Raw genomic sequence first — 20,590 nt, 5'->3', positions numbered from 1 at the left:
TTCAAAAATAAATACACAAATATATATGTATATGTAATATATGTTTGTTTGAATGCATGTATATCTGTATGAACATATGTATGTTACAATTTTGGTAGCATTAGGGTTTGAGCTGAGATGCTATACCATGTTAAGCATGCCTCCACCCTACATATTTATTTTTCTTATAATCATCCTCAAGCGTGAAGTAGCATGCGCTAGGATATAATATGTTCGGATTATGTCATCACTAGCTCTGTGTGAAGTTAGATATGGATGTTTATAATGTAATTTAATAAACTTGAAATTACTTCCTAGGTATGAAGTAATGAACTCCACAAAATCAACTATTTTGACAGCTAAAGAAGTCATTTGTGCTTAATGTGTTTAGTGCACAAAACTATTTCTAAACTCTACATGACGGCTAAGCAAATAAATTTTGAAAGAGTGTGAGACAGAGTTCTCAAGTTAGAAGTGTCAAGTAGGCTACCAATTCAAATGGTTGGAATCTCAATTGATTAAATATAGCAAATGCTCACTAAATGTTTCCTGATTACCTAAAGCATTCTTTAAAAAAAGTAATAATAATGAGATATATCAAGCTTGAAAGAGATATATCTACATTAAAATAATAGCTTTTAAATGGTAAAAATAAAATCAACACTTTTCATAATTTTGCCATACCTTTAGCTAAAGCTTCTTTATATTTCTCTTTAGCAGAATTCATTTCTTTTATTAGTTGTCTATAGCTAGATTTTAATTTCTCCAATTCTGTCTTTGTAACCTGTCAACAAAAAAATATGCAAAAAGTTTTTTAAATGTTTGCACCTGATTGGTCAAGAACTGAAATTCTAAAGTATTACCCAATATATATTTTAGAAGTTAAGATTGGTGTCTCTTTAATAAATGATTACAGACAATAAATTAAAAAATAATGTGAAATCACAGAATTTCAAACTAATTCCATAGTAGATGTAAACATATAAAGTCCTTTTTGGTTTGTTTGCAAGTTTGTTTGTCAGTCCTTGGTCTTGAATTCAGGGACTGGGTGCTATTCCTGAGCCTCTTTGTGCTCAAGACTAGCATTCTATCCCTTGAGCCACAGCACCACTTCCAGCTTTTTCTCAGTAGTTTATTGGCTATAAGAGTCTCACGGACCTTCCTGCCTGGGCTGGCTTCAAACCTTGATCCTCGGATCTCAGCCTCTTGAGTAGTTAGGATTACAGGTGTGAGGCCACTGGTGCCAGCAGAAACTTCTTTAAAAAGACAAATCAACCAGACACTGGTGGCTCATGCCTATAATCTCAGCCATGCAAGAGGCTAAGATCTAAGGATCGCAGTTCAAAACCAGCCCTGGCAGGAAGGTCTGTGAAACTCTTATATTGAATTAACAACCAAAATGCCAGAGTGGAGCTGTGGCTCAAGCAGCAGAATGCTAGCTTTGAGCAAAAATGTTCAAGAACAGTGACCAGACCCTGAGTGCAAATCCCAGGACCTGCACAGGAAAAAAGAAATCAAGAGTAGTGTAGCAATCATCTAAAATATAACCATTGATAAGTTAATTTAAAATATAGAGAAATATACTGTTATTATAATACTGATTAAAATATTTGTTTTACAATTATTAAAAATAACCTATTACAAGATATTCCTAGACCAAACCAAAAATAATTCTGTTATCATCTAAAATTTAAAGACCAATAACTTAATTCAGTGTAGAGAGATATATTTTCTTTAACTAAAAATTAAATTTCTCTCATTAAAATATTGAATCATTTAACATACCTTTGTGTTATCAAAGTTTTAACATTTTTTTAAACATTTGAACATCTCTGAAAAGAGGTGCCTTCTATTTACAGTAACTATCACTGTTGGCCAGGCAGCAGTTATGACATTAATCACAAAAGATTACATGAATTTGATCAAGAAGCAATTTAAATATAATTTGAGGGGAAAAGAATGAGTCTGGTTGCATGCAAATCTAATACACTTTTGAAAGGACTCAGAAAAAGACAGCATCAGAAAAAGTGGCACCAGAAATTTGGAAGAAAATTGAAGGTCCCTTTTTAAAAAATTCTGTCTCATCAATATTCTTGACAACAAAGAAGTTGGATATTTTTGTATTAAGAAGCATAAAAAAAAATCAAGTATGAGGTAAACATAAGTGAGTTTAAATCATTCACCTTTAAGAAAAAGCTCTCTGATTAAGTTTTAAGTTGCTAAAGAGCCAATTTTTATTCTGAAAAAAGTCAGATTAATTAGAAAAGGCAAACTTATAACTGGCTCTCCCTATATGAACTATATCTTAAGGTAACCAAACAGTTGATACAGAGAAATTCCAATTAACTTGAACTAGGCAATGACAGAATTTAAATACTGGCATTGTACAAATCCCAAGAAGATATTTAACATATTTAACATATAATTAACATAATTAACATCAGCCAACAGCTTCTAAAACTTCTAGGACAAAGACTAGTGGGAAACTTCTTTAATAGACTTACCAGGCTGACAACAATGAAACTTATACGTGAAGTTTTTTGATTTATTTTTCCACAAGCAAAGCTTGTTTGTTTTTTTCTTTAGTGAAGTTTAATAGCACCAAGTAAACAAGAAAGCACTTACCCTCTGATATGAAACAATAGAAAGTCCACATTCTACCTATGCTAGAATCTCATCAAGCCTCTAGATCTAATTTCCAGGTTACCAAAAAAAAAAAAAGAGGCATATGGGAATACGAGAAATCGCACATAAAATACTAATACCAAAATTCAAAATAAAGGAAATTGAACTCTATATAGAAAAATCACCCAATTTCTTCAACAAATCAGTGACATATTTCAAAACACTGTCAAAAGAAGAACCCTAAAATTAAGAGAAAATTACAACCAAGCACCAGTGGCTCATGCCTCTAATCCTAGCTATTCAGGAAGCTGAGATCTCAGCCCAAACAGGAAAGTCCATGAGACTCTTATCTCCAATAAACTACTCAGAAAAAGCTGGAAGTGGCGCTGTGGCTCAGGTGGTGGAACACTACTAGCCTTGAACACGAAAAGGCTCAGGGACAGAGCCCAGGCCCAGAGTTCAAGCCCCAGGACTGGCCAAAAAAAAAAAAAAAAAGAGAGACAGAGAAAATTATCATTCAAATGCAATTAATATACTGTTTGGATCCTGATTCAAATGAACCAACATTAAACATCATTTAAATAAGTCATTTGAATATGAAATTTTAATAATATTGAAGAATTACTATCATTTGAAGCTGATTAATAAAAATGTAGTTATGTTCTTCAAAAAAATCCTTATTTTAGAATTGCAATTAAATGATATCTAGGATTTTTTTTAATGATCTAATGTAGACAAAAAAGTAAGTAAGAATACAAGGGCGGTGTGAATGATGGGTTGATGGAAGTTCTGATACTATTTTCTCTTCTTTTGTATATTTACGAATTTTCATAAAAACAATTTTAAGAAAGTATCTGGAAAAAAAGCAAACACTGAATACAAAGAAAAGTTAGGAACACGATTAAACAAGTTATTTTGCCCATATTTTCTATTTTCTTAGTTGTTTTATATAAAATGTTACATAATGAAAAGCTACATAGTGAAGTTATATAGTGAAAAGCTACTATATTCAAAATAAATAAATAAATATTCTAAGTGATACAAAGCATTTAGTCATAATTTAATTTGGTGTCATTTTTTCCTCATACAGAAGTAAAATAACAATATGTCTTATAAAATATATAAATGTAAAATAAAAAAATATGTTTTGTAATCAATAAAGTAATATATATAGTAAAGTAAGATATAACTTAACAAGACAGCAAACCCTACTTCTCATGAGGAAAAATGATGAAAATTTTTAAAGTCAAAGTTAATAAGATATCCAGTGACATTAAAAGAACCAATTTTTAAAAACCAACATGGAAAGACGAACCTTGATCATCTCTGCCTCTATCTGCTGATGAACCCCTAAGTAACTTTTCTTCACCTGCTGCTTGTCCTTGATCATCATCGTGAGCCTGTGCAGTGGCCCAGAGTTCAGGTCCTCTGCATGTGCCTTCATTATCCTGCTAAGTTGTTCCGTCTGCTGAATCATAAGTAGCCAAGACTTTTTAAGAGAGAAAAGTATATACATAAAATTAGCATTTGTTTTAAAGGCTCCCCACTAGCTGTGATTTAAGTGTTCAAAAACACTGAACATTGATTTTTATATAAACTATTATATTACTATATAATAACAGGTGGAGAATTTATACCATGGGCTATGAAATGTCTTATATTTAACATATTCAACTTCAAAAGAGGCAAATTAACCTATCTAACCACATTTAAATTTTTTCTCTGCATTCAGTTTGTCTTCTGTGGATATTTACTTAAAACTGCAATCATGGAAATTCGTATGTATATAAAAGAAAGGAGAATACTATCAGGAAATTCCATCTACCCATATTTCATATAGTCATACTAATATTAAACATTTCAACTCAAAAGTTTAAAAAATCAGAGACTATATAGATTAGAAAAATGATCACAAGACTCTGAGAATCCATATCTGTGCTTATGTTTTGTTTCCTAGCACACTAAAATATTATACTTTCCATATTATAAATACCATAAAGTTCACCAATTACAAATGGTAAAATAAATATTTTTTCCATCCTTATTTTACTTTGCCTCTCTCTGGGAGTAAACTACTGGTAACTTACTATTTCTAACATTGTTTTCTTTTTTAGCTTGCATGGCTTTGTCTTTTATCTTCTCATTTCCCCAATATGTTTTCCTAGAAGTTCTTTCTTAATTTTTGGTTTCTACTCTTCTTTTGTGCCATTGTCTTAATTCTTCTTAATAAATACCAATAACACAACATACCTAAGAGACACAATATATTCCCTCAAAAGTAGTAATGTATTATGGTGAATTTGGGACAAATGGTCATATAAGTACTTCTAGAAAAGCAAATCATTGGATATTAGACTTCCCAAAAAATAATAGTAACAAAGAAATTATTTTAACTGCAGGTCTCAAAACTCTATTCTATTGAAGGCCTACAATAGTCAAGGAAAACACAAATTAAGATACAGAAATCAAAGTACAAATTCAAATATTTAGAAGACTACTTTTCTACTCTTATTTTTATAATCTATGAATGAATGAAATTATTCATTACATGTTCATATTGCAAGGGAATCCAAAATCAAAATTTCACATGACTCAAAAACCAAAGTTACAGTCTAGGAGAAGCATTTAACATACTAAAGTAAGAGGCTCTCCCATTTGAGGCCAGTCTATACTAAATAGTAAGATGCTGTCTCAGAAAATGAACAAACAACAAACAATAACAACAAAAACCTAATGTATTTCTCCCTTGAAGAATCTTTTTTTATTTTTTCCAGCAGAAGACTAGGATTCAGGACCTTTCACCTGCTTGCTCTAGGCTGGTACTCTACCACTTTAGTCTTGCTCTTAGCTGGTTATTTTAGATATAAAGTCTCCCAGAACTCTTTTCACAAGCTGGATTTAAATAAACCACAGTCCACATCGGATTTCATGTTCCAGAGTAGCTAGGATTACAGGCATGAGCCATGGCACTTGGCTTAAAATCTAATTTTAACAAAGATTCAAACAGTAACCATACAAATGTTTTAGATTAAGAACATACATTCAGTAATCAACTCAATTTAAAAAAAAAAAAAAGGTGAGAGAAAGGATGGGTTAGGAGCGATGGGTGACAATGTTGTCAGACACTTTCTACTCATATACTGTTTTATAGAACGGAAACTTCTTTGTACAACTACTTAAAGATAATAATAAAAAATGTTAAAAAGAACATCTATTCAACAGCCATAGTAACTGGTACATCTTTGCCTTTTTCACCTAATATTTTTCAGCACAGAAAATATAAAATTGACAAAATGTTTTGTATGTGTGAAATGTTAAGGCTACTCAAAACAAAACAGTAAGAGTGTGTTCTTGCCCTACTTTTAAAGAGCAAATATTTTCTAAGGGCTCTTCAGCAATAAATTTTGTGATTCCTTGTAGGAGTCCTTGCAGCCTAGGGGAAAAGCCTTCTTAGAAGCCAACATTAAATAAGACAAATAGGTCAGAGCCCTCTTCTCCCGGGACACATTCCAGCTGCCTAATTGCTCTGTTCCTGAAGTCACTATCCACCTACTGTATCACCCTCAGTACTTGCTAATCCAACCTAGATCACTGTCTAGACTCCTGCACCGTTAGAAACTCCTGCTTTGTGATTACAAACCTCTACATGCATCTTATCAGAATGTTCCACTTTATGCTCTAGTTTTAACAAAAATCCCCTTCTATCCACTTTCAAGTCCCAAGGTTACTAATGAACAAACCCTCTCTTTGTTCAATAGTGCCTGTGGTAGCCAGGCACCAGTGGGTCACACCTATAATGTTAGCTACTCAGGAGGCTGAGATCTGAGGATAGTGGTTCAAAGCCAGCTGGGGCAGAAAGGTTCCTGTGAAACTCTTATCTCTAACAGAAGTTGCACTGTGGCACAAGTGGTAGAGCCCTAGCCTTGGGTACAAAGAGGCTCAGGGACAGTGTTCAGGCCCTGAGTTCAAGGCCAAGGAACAAAAAAAAAAGTGTCTGCTCTTACCAGGTGCCAATGAGTCATGCTGATAAATCTAGCTACTTGGGGGACTGTATATGAGAATTCCTATTCAAAGCCAGGAGAGTCTGTGAGAGTCTAATCTCCAATTCATCTCCAGACAGAAATGGAGCTTGGCTTACATACTAGAGGGCTAGCCTTGCACAAAGAGCTTAGAGACAGTACCCAAATTTGAGTTCAAGCCCTAAAACCAATTCTCTCTTTCTCTCCCTCTCTCCCCCTCTCTCTCCCTCTCTCCCTCTTTTTCTCTCTCTCTCTCTCTCACACACACATACACAAACACACACACACACACACACACACACACACACACACACACACACACACACACACACACACCTGCTCCTGTGCAGCTCAGGCCACTTGCCCAGATTAACAAATTTTCAGATTCTATCTCCAAGGATTACCACAAACCCACCTACTTCTCTCCATTTCTACTGCTACTTCTTTCTAAAGTTATAATCATGTCTTGTTTACAGTATTAGAACACTTCCCAAATGCTGGTCTCTCATGCTTCATTCAAATCATTCCCCTTAATACAGCAAAAGAAATTATTATCATTGTCTTACTTAAAATTCTACATTCTATTTCCTTTAAGATCGAAAACATATCCAAATTCTTTCCAAAAGCTATTATGCCTCTGATAATCTGACTTGTATATTTCCAACTTGATGCTTTGCCATTTTCTACATACTTAAATAAATCTTGGGAACATTGTTCTTTCAGTTTCCTGAACAAATCAAGGTCTAATCTCTTCATGGAATTTTTTTCCCAGGAAGTACTTCCTTTCCTTCAAGTGACAGATCTAACCCTTCTTTTTGTAATTTTCTAAATTCTATGTAGGTCGGGTCCCTGCTATTCATTTATTTACTGCATGTAAAATTTAGTTAATTTTATTAAGTGTTTCCTTAACTTAATGGAAAGCAACATGAAGGCAATTACCTGGGTCTCTTCAGTCATTCTTTTAAGTATTTACTGTAATATTTCAAACAATAAATACCAAGTATTCACTGAAAGAATATCAAGAAGAAAGGAAAAAGGGAAGGGCAGGAAGAAAGAATGAGGGATGGAGAAAGGGAAGAAAGGATGAAGAAAAATCAAAGCATGAACTGAATATTCACATTACACAGGACTGGGGATATAGCTCAGTTATAGAGCACATGTCTGCTATGTATGAGATCCTAGGTCTGATTCTCTAGCACCATAAAATAAAAGTAAACAAATAAATGCTGTTAGAAGGATTTTGCTAAATCTTTTTTCCTTTAACCCAGAATTAGAAAGTATAGCCAGACATCAGTGGCTCACACCTGTAATCCTAGCTATTTATAAAGGTAAGATGTGAGGATCACAGTTCAAAGGCAGCCCAGGCAGGAAATTTCATGAGACTCATCTCCAATTAACTTCTCCTTGCCCGTTTCCCCCACCACCCCCCCAAAAAAACAAAAGTGAAGCTGTGGTTCAAGTGGGAGAGTGCTAGCTTTGAGCACACACAAAAAAGTAAGTCCTTCTAGAAAAATTTTCTTCTCCTCCAAAACATCCTAGCTACATATGCTAAACAGTACCCCAGCATTATAAAATAATTAGTATAAATCTTTAAAATATCTATTTTATGTTTAGGAAAACAATAAAGGTCAATAATATAAATTATGTGGGAATGAATACATGATACAAAGAAAGTAAATTCTACTCAGTTTTTAAAAATGAAAAAGCACATATGAAGGAAAATATACAATATTTTCTTGCCTTCTACCTCTGAAATAACAGACATGTGGTGAGATAAATCAGTATTCCATAAACAGGTAGTAGAGTATTCTGAGTTCATTATACCCTGGGACACAGAGTAAAAGAACAAACTACTAGTAGAGCTGTAATTACAGTAAAACATTGAAAATAGTCAACAAGATGACTCAAGCTTGAAAAATACCTAAGTAATAGTTGTCATAAATAGCTTTTTGCTACAGACTACATCCTCCAACTATTTGTTTTCTTTGTCTTTGCTTGAATTTATTTCAAATGCAACGTTAAAATTCTATAAAGAATGCATACTTTCTGCACTGAACAACAACTCAAAATAAATGGTTCTCTGAAGCAAAAGTTTTTATTCTAAGTTTATTACATAAGAAAAATGTTGGATCTCTAAATCCTTAGGGGATACAGAAACCCACAAAACAAGTCATTAAATTTCCCTAAGAAGAAGGTTTTCAAAGACTCAGTTGCAAAGGCAAAGGAAACTTTAGATAATCCACATTCATAAGAGCCCCTTATATTGCATTTTCTGTAGATTCCTGGTTTCCCTATTCCAATGGGTCACAACTCTGGTTACAATGAGAAGTAAATAGGAGCCATTTAAAAATGCCAATTCTTGCGCTCTATAACCAGAGATTCCGACTTTGTAGGCATTTAACAACGTGCAGGCATGAGTACTTTAAAGCTCCCGTAATAACTGCAATGTACAAATTCTGTTGTAACAAAATATTTTTGTTCCTAATAATCACTGGTTTGTCCAATTATACAATGACCCTTAGCTTATGGACAAATAGGATTAGAGACATAATACTCAAAAAATCAATAAGAGATACATTTTAAAAAAAAGACAAGAACTCAAAAATTCTTTGTATAATTTCAAACATATTTAATGGTTAAGAAATACTATAGAATGGTTATGAAATGCTTTAGGAAGCATGACATCTTACCTTGAAAAGATCTGAAGTTTGCCTATGAATGTAGGTTTTAGAACTCTAATTTTTGAGTTAATATAAGGCAGTAGAATTTGAAATTAAGAATATTTCAATACCAATGTGAATGGGTGTGGCTTATAGCAAAGGAGCAGAGGCAGCCAATGAGCAACTAAAGCATGGATGCCTAAGCAACATGGTTAGCTAGTATTGCTAACCTACTCTTCAGAACTTCCCCCAGTCTCATACATAATTAATAATAACCTCAAATTGTTCCATAAAGTGGCAACTGTATTTGGAACGAATTCTTGTTTTCAAATCAACTGTTATACCTGAACTAACTTTACAGCCTGGAAATTACTTTGCTAAATAATATAAGTGAACTAGGTTCATAGTTACAGTGGATTTGTACTGTGTGACTACCAAATAATCTCAACCAAGTCCCAGTGGCTCATGCACATAATCCTAGCTAGTCAGGAGGCTGAGATCTGAGGATTATTGTCCAAAGCCAGCCCAAGCAGGAAATGTCCATGAGACTCTTATCTCCAAATAACCACAAAAAGCCAGAAATAGAGCTGTGACTCAATTGGTAGAGTACTAGCCATGCGCAAAGGAACATAGGGAGACAATGCCTAGACCCCAAATTCAAGCCCCAGTACAGGCACAAAAGGAAAATCTAGTACACCAAAAAAAATTTTTTTCATTATTTCATTCTCAGGTATTCTAACAGGATTGCTACTATTTCAATGCACTTTGCAATACAAGGTAAGTCAGTGTCTACTTTCAAATAAATGTGTATGAAAGGACTTCATATATCATCCTACAATAGAAGTATTCAAAAATTTAAATAAACAGGAAAACAAAATAAAAATTATATTAAGCACAGAAAAAACAATTTTTGAAATAAAATAACTACTAAACATATGAAAGGGTATTTATTATATTCAGTTTTAGAAAAAAATTAAATCTTATTTGTTAGGAAATGGAAAGTCTTGGAAAAAATTATATTAAGTGAAGTAAGCCAGGCCCAAAGAAACACAGGCCCCACAGTTTCCCTTATTTGCAATAACTAGTATATGTCTGAGACAAGCAGAAAAAGTCAGGTAAGTTGATGTTAGGTGAAATGAACCCCAAGATAAGGACTCAAATGTTTTTTCTTTCATGCGATTGTTTCTAACATATTTATAAGATGATTTCTTTGTTGCTTTGTATGTCCCTCCCCCACGATATAACCCCTGCTTTCACTGTATTTGATGTTGGTATAATTTGGGGAGGGGAAGGGAAAAAAACAAGTCATTTAAATAGGGATACAGGTGGACCCATTGCAACAATGAGATGTACAAATCGTTATGTCAAAAAATGAACTTTACAACTTTGGGGTGGGGGGGAGGATTGGGTGGGGCGGTGGAGATAGGAAGGGATGGGAAGGGGAAACAAAGGAGGAGGCTACAATGCTTGATAAGAAATGTATTCATTATCTTGCCCATGTAATTGTAACCCCTCTGTACAGTATTTTCACAATAAAAAAATTAAATCTTTTTTTAATACTGATCCTAGGGATTGAACTCAGAGCCTGGGCACTATCCCTGAGCTTTTTCACTCAAGGCTAGCACTCTAACACTTGAGCTACAGCTCCACTTATAGCTTTTTGGTGGTTAATTGGAATATAAGTTTTACAGCCCAAACTGGGTTCAAACTGTAATCCTCAGATCTCAACCTCCTGAGTAACGAGGGTTACAGGTGTGAGCCACTGGCACCCAGCAAGTTAAATCACATTAAATCAAAAGCCTGACAATACACATTGATGACCAGATTCACTCAATGGAAGCTAGCATTCTTACATAGTTCTGGATATGAAAATGGTAAAGATGTATAGGTAAATTTACATTTATGTTGGCAATAAACAGAAAAACTACACATACATTCATATTTGACCAAAAAAATCCCATTTCAGAAATTTACCCTGAAGATACACATAATAATACAAAGCTACATCTGTACAATGGCATTTTTGCAACACTGCAAAATACTGTGAAATATACAGTTCTCTATATAGTAAATTGGTTAAGTACTCAAAGTACACTCCACCAAAAGGCACTAGGACTTCTAAGGAAAGGAGTTCATTCCAGGACTACAGAAAGGAATATTCAAGGTAAGTTTTATTGTGCCAAGTAGAAAAGTATTCAAAAAAATGATAGTGAAACAAAGTCCAGTACTTGAGAGCAAACATGGTCTACATCAGCTTATATTTCTTCCAAAAGAAGTGCAAAAAAAAAAAAAAAAAGAAAGAAAACCATACCAAAAAAAAAGCATTCCCAGTATGTATATACTCCCAAGAAACTTAATGTCAAACTAAATAGAACCAAATACAGAGTGTGCTACTCATATTCATGCTCAAGATTAAACAAAACTGAAGAGATACAACAACTAAAAGGATGGATATTAAATCAAGATGGAAAACAAATTTGCCAGGAAAGGGCATTACTGGGACAGGACAAAAGTTGGATGTGAAATATACTTTTAACAATTATGTATGATGGTGCTAAATTATTATAATTTTATTGTATCATAGAGGAATTCCTGGGAAATATATTCATAGGTAATTAGAAGAGAAGGACATGATATCTTCAACTAATTCATAAATGGTTCAGGAAAAAATATAAATTTATACTGAGAAGGAAAAGGAAATATAGACCAAAAAAGATAAAATGTTAATTGATAAATTAAGTGAAAGACATGAGAGTTATTTATTTTATTAATGGAACTTTATAATGTTTTAATTTTTTTAAATAAAGATGAAAATTGCTAGTCGAAAGATTTCTACTTGTAGTCACAAATGTAGAAGCAGTGATTGATATATCTTTGTGTCTAAAACAACTAATGAGTGGACAAAACTATATTAAATTATGGTATTCCAGACACTAGACATCAGTAAATTAAAGGCTATGATCCCTGCTAGACTATAAATAGATGATCTAAACCTTGAGATTATTCCATTTTATTGAGTGGGAAGTCAAGCCGAATCTTTTTTTTTTTTCTGGCTACTTAATTTCACTTTTTGCTGTACAGAGAGGTTACAGTTACATGACTAAAGTAATGAGTACATTTCTTGTCAAGCAGAATCTTGTAAGACTGAGTCTTGTAAGACTAATATACGTAGCAAAGTCATCACAGTACTAGTAGGACTCATTGCTCTTCTAGACAAAGGTAAAAATGGAGAGGAAAAATCTTTACAAAGAAAAAACTTACAACTACAAAGATTCTCCTCAATTATTTAGTAAGAACTGATCAAAGCTCAAAGTGTGAGGAAAGCACTCACCATCTAGCAAACAATCAATCAAATATGTTATCTAGAACTTATTTGTAACAGAACCCAAGAACCAGAGCTGAAATTTTTGTAATATAAAAGGAATCATTCTACGTTCTAAGAATGTTCTTGCCGTGGTAGAGGAGATAAGTTTACCTATCTAATTCAGCAAGAGCCAAGAGGATGAAACTGAATACAAGTAACTTGACCTCACCCAAAGCAAAGTTCAAGAATATTTACAGCAACACAAAAATATCTAGCACCATCAAAAGTAAAATACATGATGTCTGGCAGCAAATCTGAACTTCCTAGAAGCACAGATGGAGAGAATGAAACTCAAAAGAAAAAGAATGAAAACTGACCCAGAAGTGACAAACGAACATCGAAAACGAACATCGAAAACGAACTTTACAACTTTGGTGGGGAGGGGCGAGGAGGATTGGGTGGGGGGGTGGGAGGGCGGATGGGAAGGGATGGAAAGGGGAAACAAAGGAGGAGGCTACAATGCTTGATAAGTAATGTACTCATTATCTTGCCCATGTAATTGTAACCCATCTGTACAGTATTTTCACAATAAAAAAAAAAAACAAAATTTTAGCCAATCAACTTCAACAACTCATCAAAAAAAATCATACACTACATAAACAGAATTCATTTCAGAGATGCAAAGCTGTTCAATATACCCAAATTAATTAATATAATTCATCACATCAACAAGAGCAAGGATAAGAACCACATCTCAGTAAATACAGAAAAAGCATTTGACAAGATCCAACACCTCTTTATAATGAAGGCTCTGGAAAAATTAGGAATCCATGGAACATTCCTCAATATAATAAAGTCTGTATATGAAAAACCTACAGCCAGCATTATATTTAATGGTGAAAAACTAGAGTCATTTCCTCTAAACGCAGGAATGAGACAAGGATGTCCACTCTCTCTACTACTCTTCAATTTAGTATTAGAATGCCTAGCTACAGCAATAAGACAAGATGCAAGCATAAAGGGGATCCAAATAGGAAAGGATGAAGTAAAACTCTAGCTCTTTGCAGATGACAAGACCTTGTATTGAAAGAATCCACGCACTCCACTCCCAAACTATTTGAGTTGATTCAAATTTTGGCAAAGTAGGAGGGTATAAAATTAACCCTCAAAAATCAATGGCTTTTCTATATGCCAATAACGAGAAGAGAAAGACTGAAACCAGGAAAGCAACTCCTTATGTAATATCTCCACAAAAAATAAAATACCTAGGAATTAACTAAAGAAGTGAAGGATCTCTACAAAGAAAACTTTTAAAACCTAAAAAAGGAAATCAAAGCAGAACTTAGGGAGTAGAAAAACTTCCCATGTTCCTGGACTGGAAGGATCAACATCGTGAAAATGGAAAGGCTATCTACAAATTCAATGTAATACCTATCAATATCCCAACCTCATTCTTCAATGAAATAGAAGAACCAATACAAAAATTCATATGGAACAATAAAAGACCCCAAATGGCAAAAATGATCTTAACAGAAAGAACAGTGCTGGAGGAATATCAATACCAAATTTCAAACTCTACTACAAAGCCATAGTAATCAAAACAGCTTGGTACTGGCACAAGAACAGACCTCAGGACCAATGGAATAGAACTGAAAACCCAGAAATGACCCTACAGATCTATAGCCACCTAATCTTCGATAAGGGAGCTAAAAAAATAGAATGGAAGAAAGCCTCTTCAGTAAATGGTGCTGGCAAAATTGGTTATTCACCTGTAGAAAACTAAAGCTAGATCCATATATATCACCCTGCACCAGAATCAACTCCAAATAGATCAAAGACCTCAGAGTCAAAGCAGACACCCTGAAAACATTACAGTAAGGAATAGAATAAACCCTAGGTCTCCTTGGCACAGGTTGAAATTTTCTTAATAGAGACCCAGAAACACAACAAATCAAAGAAAGGTTGAACAAATGGGATTGCATGAAGCTGCTGAGCTTCTGCATGACAAAGGACATAGCTAGCAAGATCAATAGAAAGCCCACGGATTGGGAGAAGATCTTCACTAGCCTGACAACAGACAAGGGTCTCATATCTAAAATTTACCTGGAACTCAAAAAATTAAATCCCTCAACAACAAATCCTCAAAGAAACAACTGCCCAATAAATAAGTGGGCTAAAGACTTAAAGAGAAACTTCTCTGAAGAGGAAAGAAGGATGGACAATCGACACATGAAGAAATGCTCAACCTCTCTAGCCATAAAGAAATGCAAATCAAAACAACATTGAGATACCACCTCACCCCAGTTAGAATGGCTAGAATCAAGAACTCTAATGACAACAGATGCTGGAGGGGATGTGGACAGAAGGGAACCTTACTGCATTGTTGGTGGGAATGTAAACTTGTTCAACCACTTTGGAAGTAGTGTGGAGGTTCCTCAAAAGACTCCACATAGAGCTCCCCTATGACCCAGCAATCCCACTTTTGGGCATTTACCCAAATGTTCACAAACAAGACCACACTAAAGCTACCAACACAACTATGTTTATTGCAGCATTACTTACCATAGCTAAGATATGGAACCAACCCAGATGCCCCTCAGTAAATGAATGGACCAAGAAAATGTGGTATATATACACAATGGAATTCTATGCCTCCATCAGGAAGAATGACATTGCCCCATTTGTTAGGAAATGGAAAGACTTGGGAAAATTTATATTAAGTGAAGTAGACCAGGCCCAAAGAAATATAGGTCCCATGGTTTCCCTTATTTGCAATAACCAGTACATGTCTAGGACAAGCAGAAAAGGTTAAAAGCTATGTACATATGACCATATAAGATTAAGTTAAGCAAAATGAATCCCAAGATAGGGACACAAATATCTTTTTTCTTTCTTGCTATTGTTTCTAACGTATTTATAATGTACCATGTGATTATTTGTTTCTTTGTACGTTCCTCCCCCATGGTATAACCCCTGTTTTCATTGTATTTGATGTTCGGTGCCCTGCATATTGTATATATATTTCTCTAATTTGAGGAGGGGAAGGGAAAAAACAAATGCTTAAACAAGGATACAGGTTGCCCCATTGTAACAATGAGATATACAAGATACTATGTTGAAAATGAACTTGGGCTGGGAAGGTGTCTCAGTGGTAAAGTGCTTGCCTCCCATGCATGAGACCCTGGGTTCGATTCCTCACTACCACATAAACAAAAAGCCAGAAGTGGTGCTGTGGCTCAAGTGGTAGAGCCCTTGAGCTGAAGAGCACAGGGAGAGCACCCAGGCCTAGAGTTCAAGCCCCACGAATGGCAAAAAAAAAAAAAACAATAAGAAAATGAACCTTACAACTCCACTGGAGGGTGGGGAGGGATGGTGGGGGTAGTTGTGGAAGTGGGAGGGTAGGGAGGGTAGGGAAAACACAGGAAGTAGGAACAATGCTCAATAGGAAATGTACTCATTACCTTGCTCGTGTAACTATAATCCCCCTTTAAAGTATTTTCACAATAAAAAAAAGCACAAAAAAAGAATAGTGCTGGAGGAATATCAATACCAAATTTCAAACCCTAGTACAAAGCCATAGTAATCAAAGTGCTTATATTAATATCAGAGTAAATTTTACAGCCAAGAATATTGCTAAAGACAAAGTAATTTCATAATGTTAAAGCAGCCAATTTGCAAGGAAATGAAAAATTATAAACATTTTCCCCTAGTAATAAATTAATTTTTCAAAAAGATATGATTCTAAATATTTATGTATCTGATTACAGACATTCAAAATATAAGCAAAACCAATTAAGCTTACACTGAACTGTATCTCCAGCTTCTTTGCTTATCTAGCTTTTGGACCTTTTTGATCTCCATAATAAACCAGTTATATAAACTACTATAAATACAGTTCTTATTATTTCTGTTTCTCTGGAAATCCCAACTAACACAGAAGTAAAACACTTTAAAACTGGCCACTGATGGCTCACTCCTGTAATACTAGCTCAGGAGGCTCAGATCTGATGACAGAAGTCCAAACCCAGCCCAAACATACACATCTGTGAGATGCTTATCTCTAATTAGCCAGCAAAAAGATGGAACTGGAAGTGTGTTTCAAGAGAGAGAGCACTAGGTATAAGCAAGAAAACCAATTAAGAGAGCAAGGAAGGAAGGAAAGAAGGAAGGAAAGGAGGGAGGAAGGGAGGGAGGGAGGGAGGGAGGGGGGAGGGAGGGGGGAAGGGAGGGAGGGAGGAAGGAAGGCAGAAAGGCAAGACACTTCAACATCATTATCAACCATTTCAATCTACTGTCTAGGTATGAAGTATTCCAATCACAGTACAAAATTACCATTCTTATCAAGTAAGTGCATATGAAACTTTTACCAAGGAAAATCACATGTATAAATTTAAGTTATATAGATTATAGAAAATTGGCCCATGAAGAAAAATTGAACTAAACTCAATGCCAACAATGAAAAGATATTTGGGGGGGGGGGGGGGGGCGGCAGTGAAATATGAGGATGTGGCTTAGTGGTAGGTAGACTGCTTGCCTACCACACATGACACCCTGGGTTTGGTTTCTCAGTACCACATAAACAGAAAAGGCCAGAAGTGTCTCTGTGCCTCTAGAGTGTTAGCCTTGAGCAAAAGAAGCTCAGGGATGGTGCCCAGGCTCTGAGTTCAAGCCCCAGGACTGGCAAATAAAAATAAAAATACGGAAAGAACATGGGGATCAAAAAAGAAATCAAAGGCAAATTAAAATGCATTCTGCAACGAAAGAATGCTATCCACATAAGAATTTATAAATGTAGCTAAAAAATAATACTCAGAGAACATTTAGAACACTACAAACTACCTTGGGTATGCTCATTCAATCTCATGATCTATTTGTTTTAAAGACAATTACGATCCTATACCTAACAAAGGATGAAATTATTCTCCTTACCTTGGATACATTGCTGACATAATTCATTTGGACAGTACTTTCCTTATCAACTTGATTACAGAGGTTCTGTAGAGTCGATGCATATTCTTTATCGCTTTTTATTCTCAAAGACATAAATTTCTTCACTGTTTCCAGTAACCGTAATTCCCAGTCTTGCAATTTTAACACAGCTTCATGTGAATTCTTCAGATCACTCCCAAACCCCATTTTTGTAAGGCACTGCTTAACCTCCAGACCGCACGAGGGAGACTTCTCTCTAATCAGCACATATCTGTGTGTACAAACACAAGAAGAAGAAAAAAACCTTAAATGAAAAGGAAGTGAGTCTTCGAAGCAAAATTATAATCCATTCTCCTCAAGGTTTAAAAAAGAAACCTACTCTAATGAATTCTTTCTCCCAAAGACCAGGAAAGAGATGAGGATATCTACTCTGTTGTGGACTTCTATTCAACAGTATATTGGAGACAGCAGACATTACAATGACATAAAAATAAAAGACATTCTGAGTAGAAAGGAAGACATAAAATTATTTTTATTTCCAGTTGATATCATTTTATAAAGAAATAAGGGATTGAATAAAGAATTATTAAGACAAGTAAGTTAGTTTCATAGGATTACAAAGTTTTATGGTTTGGATATGAAATAACCTCATAGGCTCATGGATTGAACACTTGGTCCTCAGCTGGAGCTGTTCTGGGAGGTGGTGGAAACATTAGGAAGTGGGCCTCACTGGAAGAAGTGCATCACCACGGGGGTGGGCGGGAGACAGTGTGCCCTAGAAGGCTATACCTCATTCCCAGCTTCTCCTGGCTCTTCCTTCTTGGCCATCTTTCTGCGGCAAAAGCAAACAGCTTCTGCCACATTCCCTCGGCATCATGGTTTTCTGCCTCATTGCAGGTACCAAAACATAGAACCAAGTCACTATGAACTGAGAAGCCTCTGAATCAAAATAAATCCTGCCTTCCTTATGTTTTTTTTCTTCAGGTAATCAGAGCAATGTAAAAGAAAATCAATTTTATTTCTGTATGCCTGCAACAATCAATCCAAAAATAAAATTCAGAAGCAATTCCATTTACAACATCAAAAAGCCATAATACATTTAGGAACAAAATTTAAGATAAGTTTAATAACTTTTAAATTAATTTAAACTTGTTCTCTTCACACTACAACACAATGTTGAAAGAAACATTACACGGCCTATATAAATTGATTTATGTTCAGTTAATATTGTTAAGAAAGTGAGAATCCCCAAATTGATGAACAGAATCAATGTGTTCCATATTAGTATCTTAGATAACTTTTGCATAAATTGGCAAGCCAATACTGAAATACATAAGATAAGCCAAGAGAGCCAGGATAGCTATGAAAAAGCCTTCAAAGAAAAATTTTGGGATTCATACTTTTTTTATTTCAAAGCTCATTAAAAAGCTATTGTAATCGAGGCTTAATATGGGCATATGGACAGTTATAGAAATTAATGGACTAGATAAAGCATCCCACTAAACCTCTGCATTTATGTAAAAATACTTTTACCTCAATGAATGGTCTTGAGACAAACAGATTTCCATCACTAGCTGTAGATCCTTGACCTTGAATCTCCAGAACACTAAGCCAAAATAAACTTCTTTTCTTTATAAACGAACTCTGTGGTACTATATTACTGGCAACAGAAAATAGAGCTCAGACATTGAACTATAACTCAAAAAAAGTTGTTTAAAAAAATGACTACAGCATAACTTATTATCATCTACAGGCCAGTTATCATAAACTTCCCCAACCTATCCTCCTTGTTTACTATAAATCCTGAAAACTATGTTAGAATTTATTTTTTTCCTCCGGTTTCCTAAAACTTCAAGCAATGAATCTTTCAGAGCCAGCTAGAAGAAATACAGAAACACACCTTCTATTCCATTTCAAGTTCTAGAGAAGCCTGAACAGGAGTCAATTTGTTGTCAATTGAATGCTTATCCTTTAAGCTATAAAAGGAGATTCAGATAAACAAGAAGATTTTTCTCTCTAACTTCAGTGATCCCATCTCAAACTATGGTGGGGAAAAAAAAAGCGTTTCCAAGTAGCAAATAAACTATAACCTCCCTCAGTTTTATGAACTATCAGGTGATCAGGAGAAAATTAAACTGTTAAAAAGAATTTTGGGGCTGGGAATGTGGCTTAGTGGTAGAGTGCTTGCCTACATGAATGAAACCCTGGGTTCGATTCCTCAGTACCACATAAACAGAAAAAGCCTGCTAGACTTGAGCAAAAGAAGCTCAGGCAGGGACAGTGCCCAGGCCCTGAGGTCAAGCCCCAGGACTGGAAAAGAAAAATAAATCATTCAAGTTGTCAAGTAGCAATCAAGGCACTAAATGGACCTTACACCGTCAATACAAAGGAAAATGCATATTCACTTGAATATCAAATAGGATAGTTCCAGAATTTCATTTTGTATGCAGCCATTCTTAAAAAGCACTTAAGAACCAGTTTAACTCAGTGGCAGACAACTTGCCTACCATGCAGGAATTTTAATACCCAATGCCACAAAAATTGTTTTACTCATTTTAACATAGCATGTATTTGGGGAGCATATTTATTTATAGTGAACATTATTCTGTTATTTATATTCAGTTAAACTAAATCTTGGTAGAGACACATTGTATCTTATCCCATATTTCCAAAAGAGGATAAGAAACATTTTTGAAAGGAAAAAAAGGTAAAATGTTGTACTTTTTATTTAAAAAAAAAACTATCTGAGATTGTAGCTCATTTTATTCTATAACCTGGTATAAATATTACATCCACTTCTAAATGCATCTTGGTGACAATTTTTTTTCTCCTATCTGAAACTTCAAAAGGATTGTGAAGAACTCACAACTAATCTAAAACCAACATTAAGAACTGATCATTGATCCAGGTGCTAATAGATCACACCTGTATTCTAGGTAATATGGAACCTGAAATCTGAGAGTTTCAGTTTGAAGCCAGATTGGCAGAAAAAGCCCTGAGACTCTGTCTTCAATTAACCAGCAAAAAAACTCTGCTAGAGGCATGGATCGAGTGGTAGAGTACCAGTCATAAGC

General features: G+C 34.8%; 1 protein-coding gene across 4 annotated transcripts in view; it reads right to left on the bottom strand.

The window, feature by feature from the left end:
- Positions 1-20,590, bottom strand: part of Fer (FER tyrosine kinase) — a 365,128-nt gene that overhangs the window by 308,590 nt on the left and 35,948 nt on the right. For all 4 annotated transcript variants that reach the window (XM_042692001.1, XM_042692002.1, XM_042691999.1 and 1 more), the window contains 3 exons: positions 17,517-17,787; positions 3,920-4,093; positions 664-763 (listed from right to left, as the gene is read on the bottom strand). In XM_042692001.1, the coding sequence (XP_042547935.1) occupies positions 664-763; positions 3,920-4,093; positions 17,517-17,723 (481 nt within the window). In that variant the 5' untranslated portion in view covers positions 17,724-17,787. The remainder of the gene's footprint in view (positions 1-663; positions 764-3,919; positions 4,094-17,516; positions 17,788-20,590) is intronic.

The sequence above is a fragment of the Dipodomys spectabilis genome, unplaced genomic scaffold (assembly GCF_019054845.1).
Source record: "Dipodomys spectabilis isolate Male_0828 unplaced genomic scaffold, ASM1905484v1 ptg000147l, whole genome shotgun sequence".
In the NCBI taxonomy this organism is placed as follows: domain Eukaryota; kingdom Metazoa; phylum Chordata; class Mammalia; order Rodentia; family Heteromyidae; genus Dipodomys; species Dipodomys spectabilis.
The sequence above is the reverse complement of the archived record's forward strand: the minus strand, read 5'-3'. Positions and strand labels throughout refer to the sequence as shown.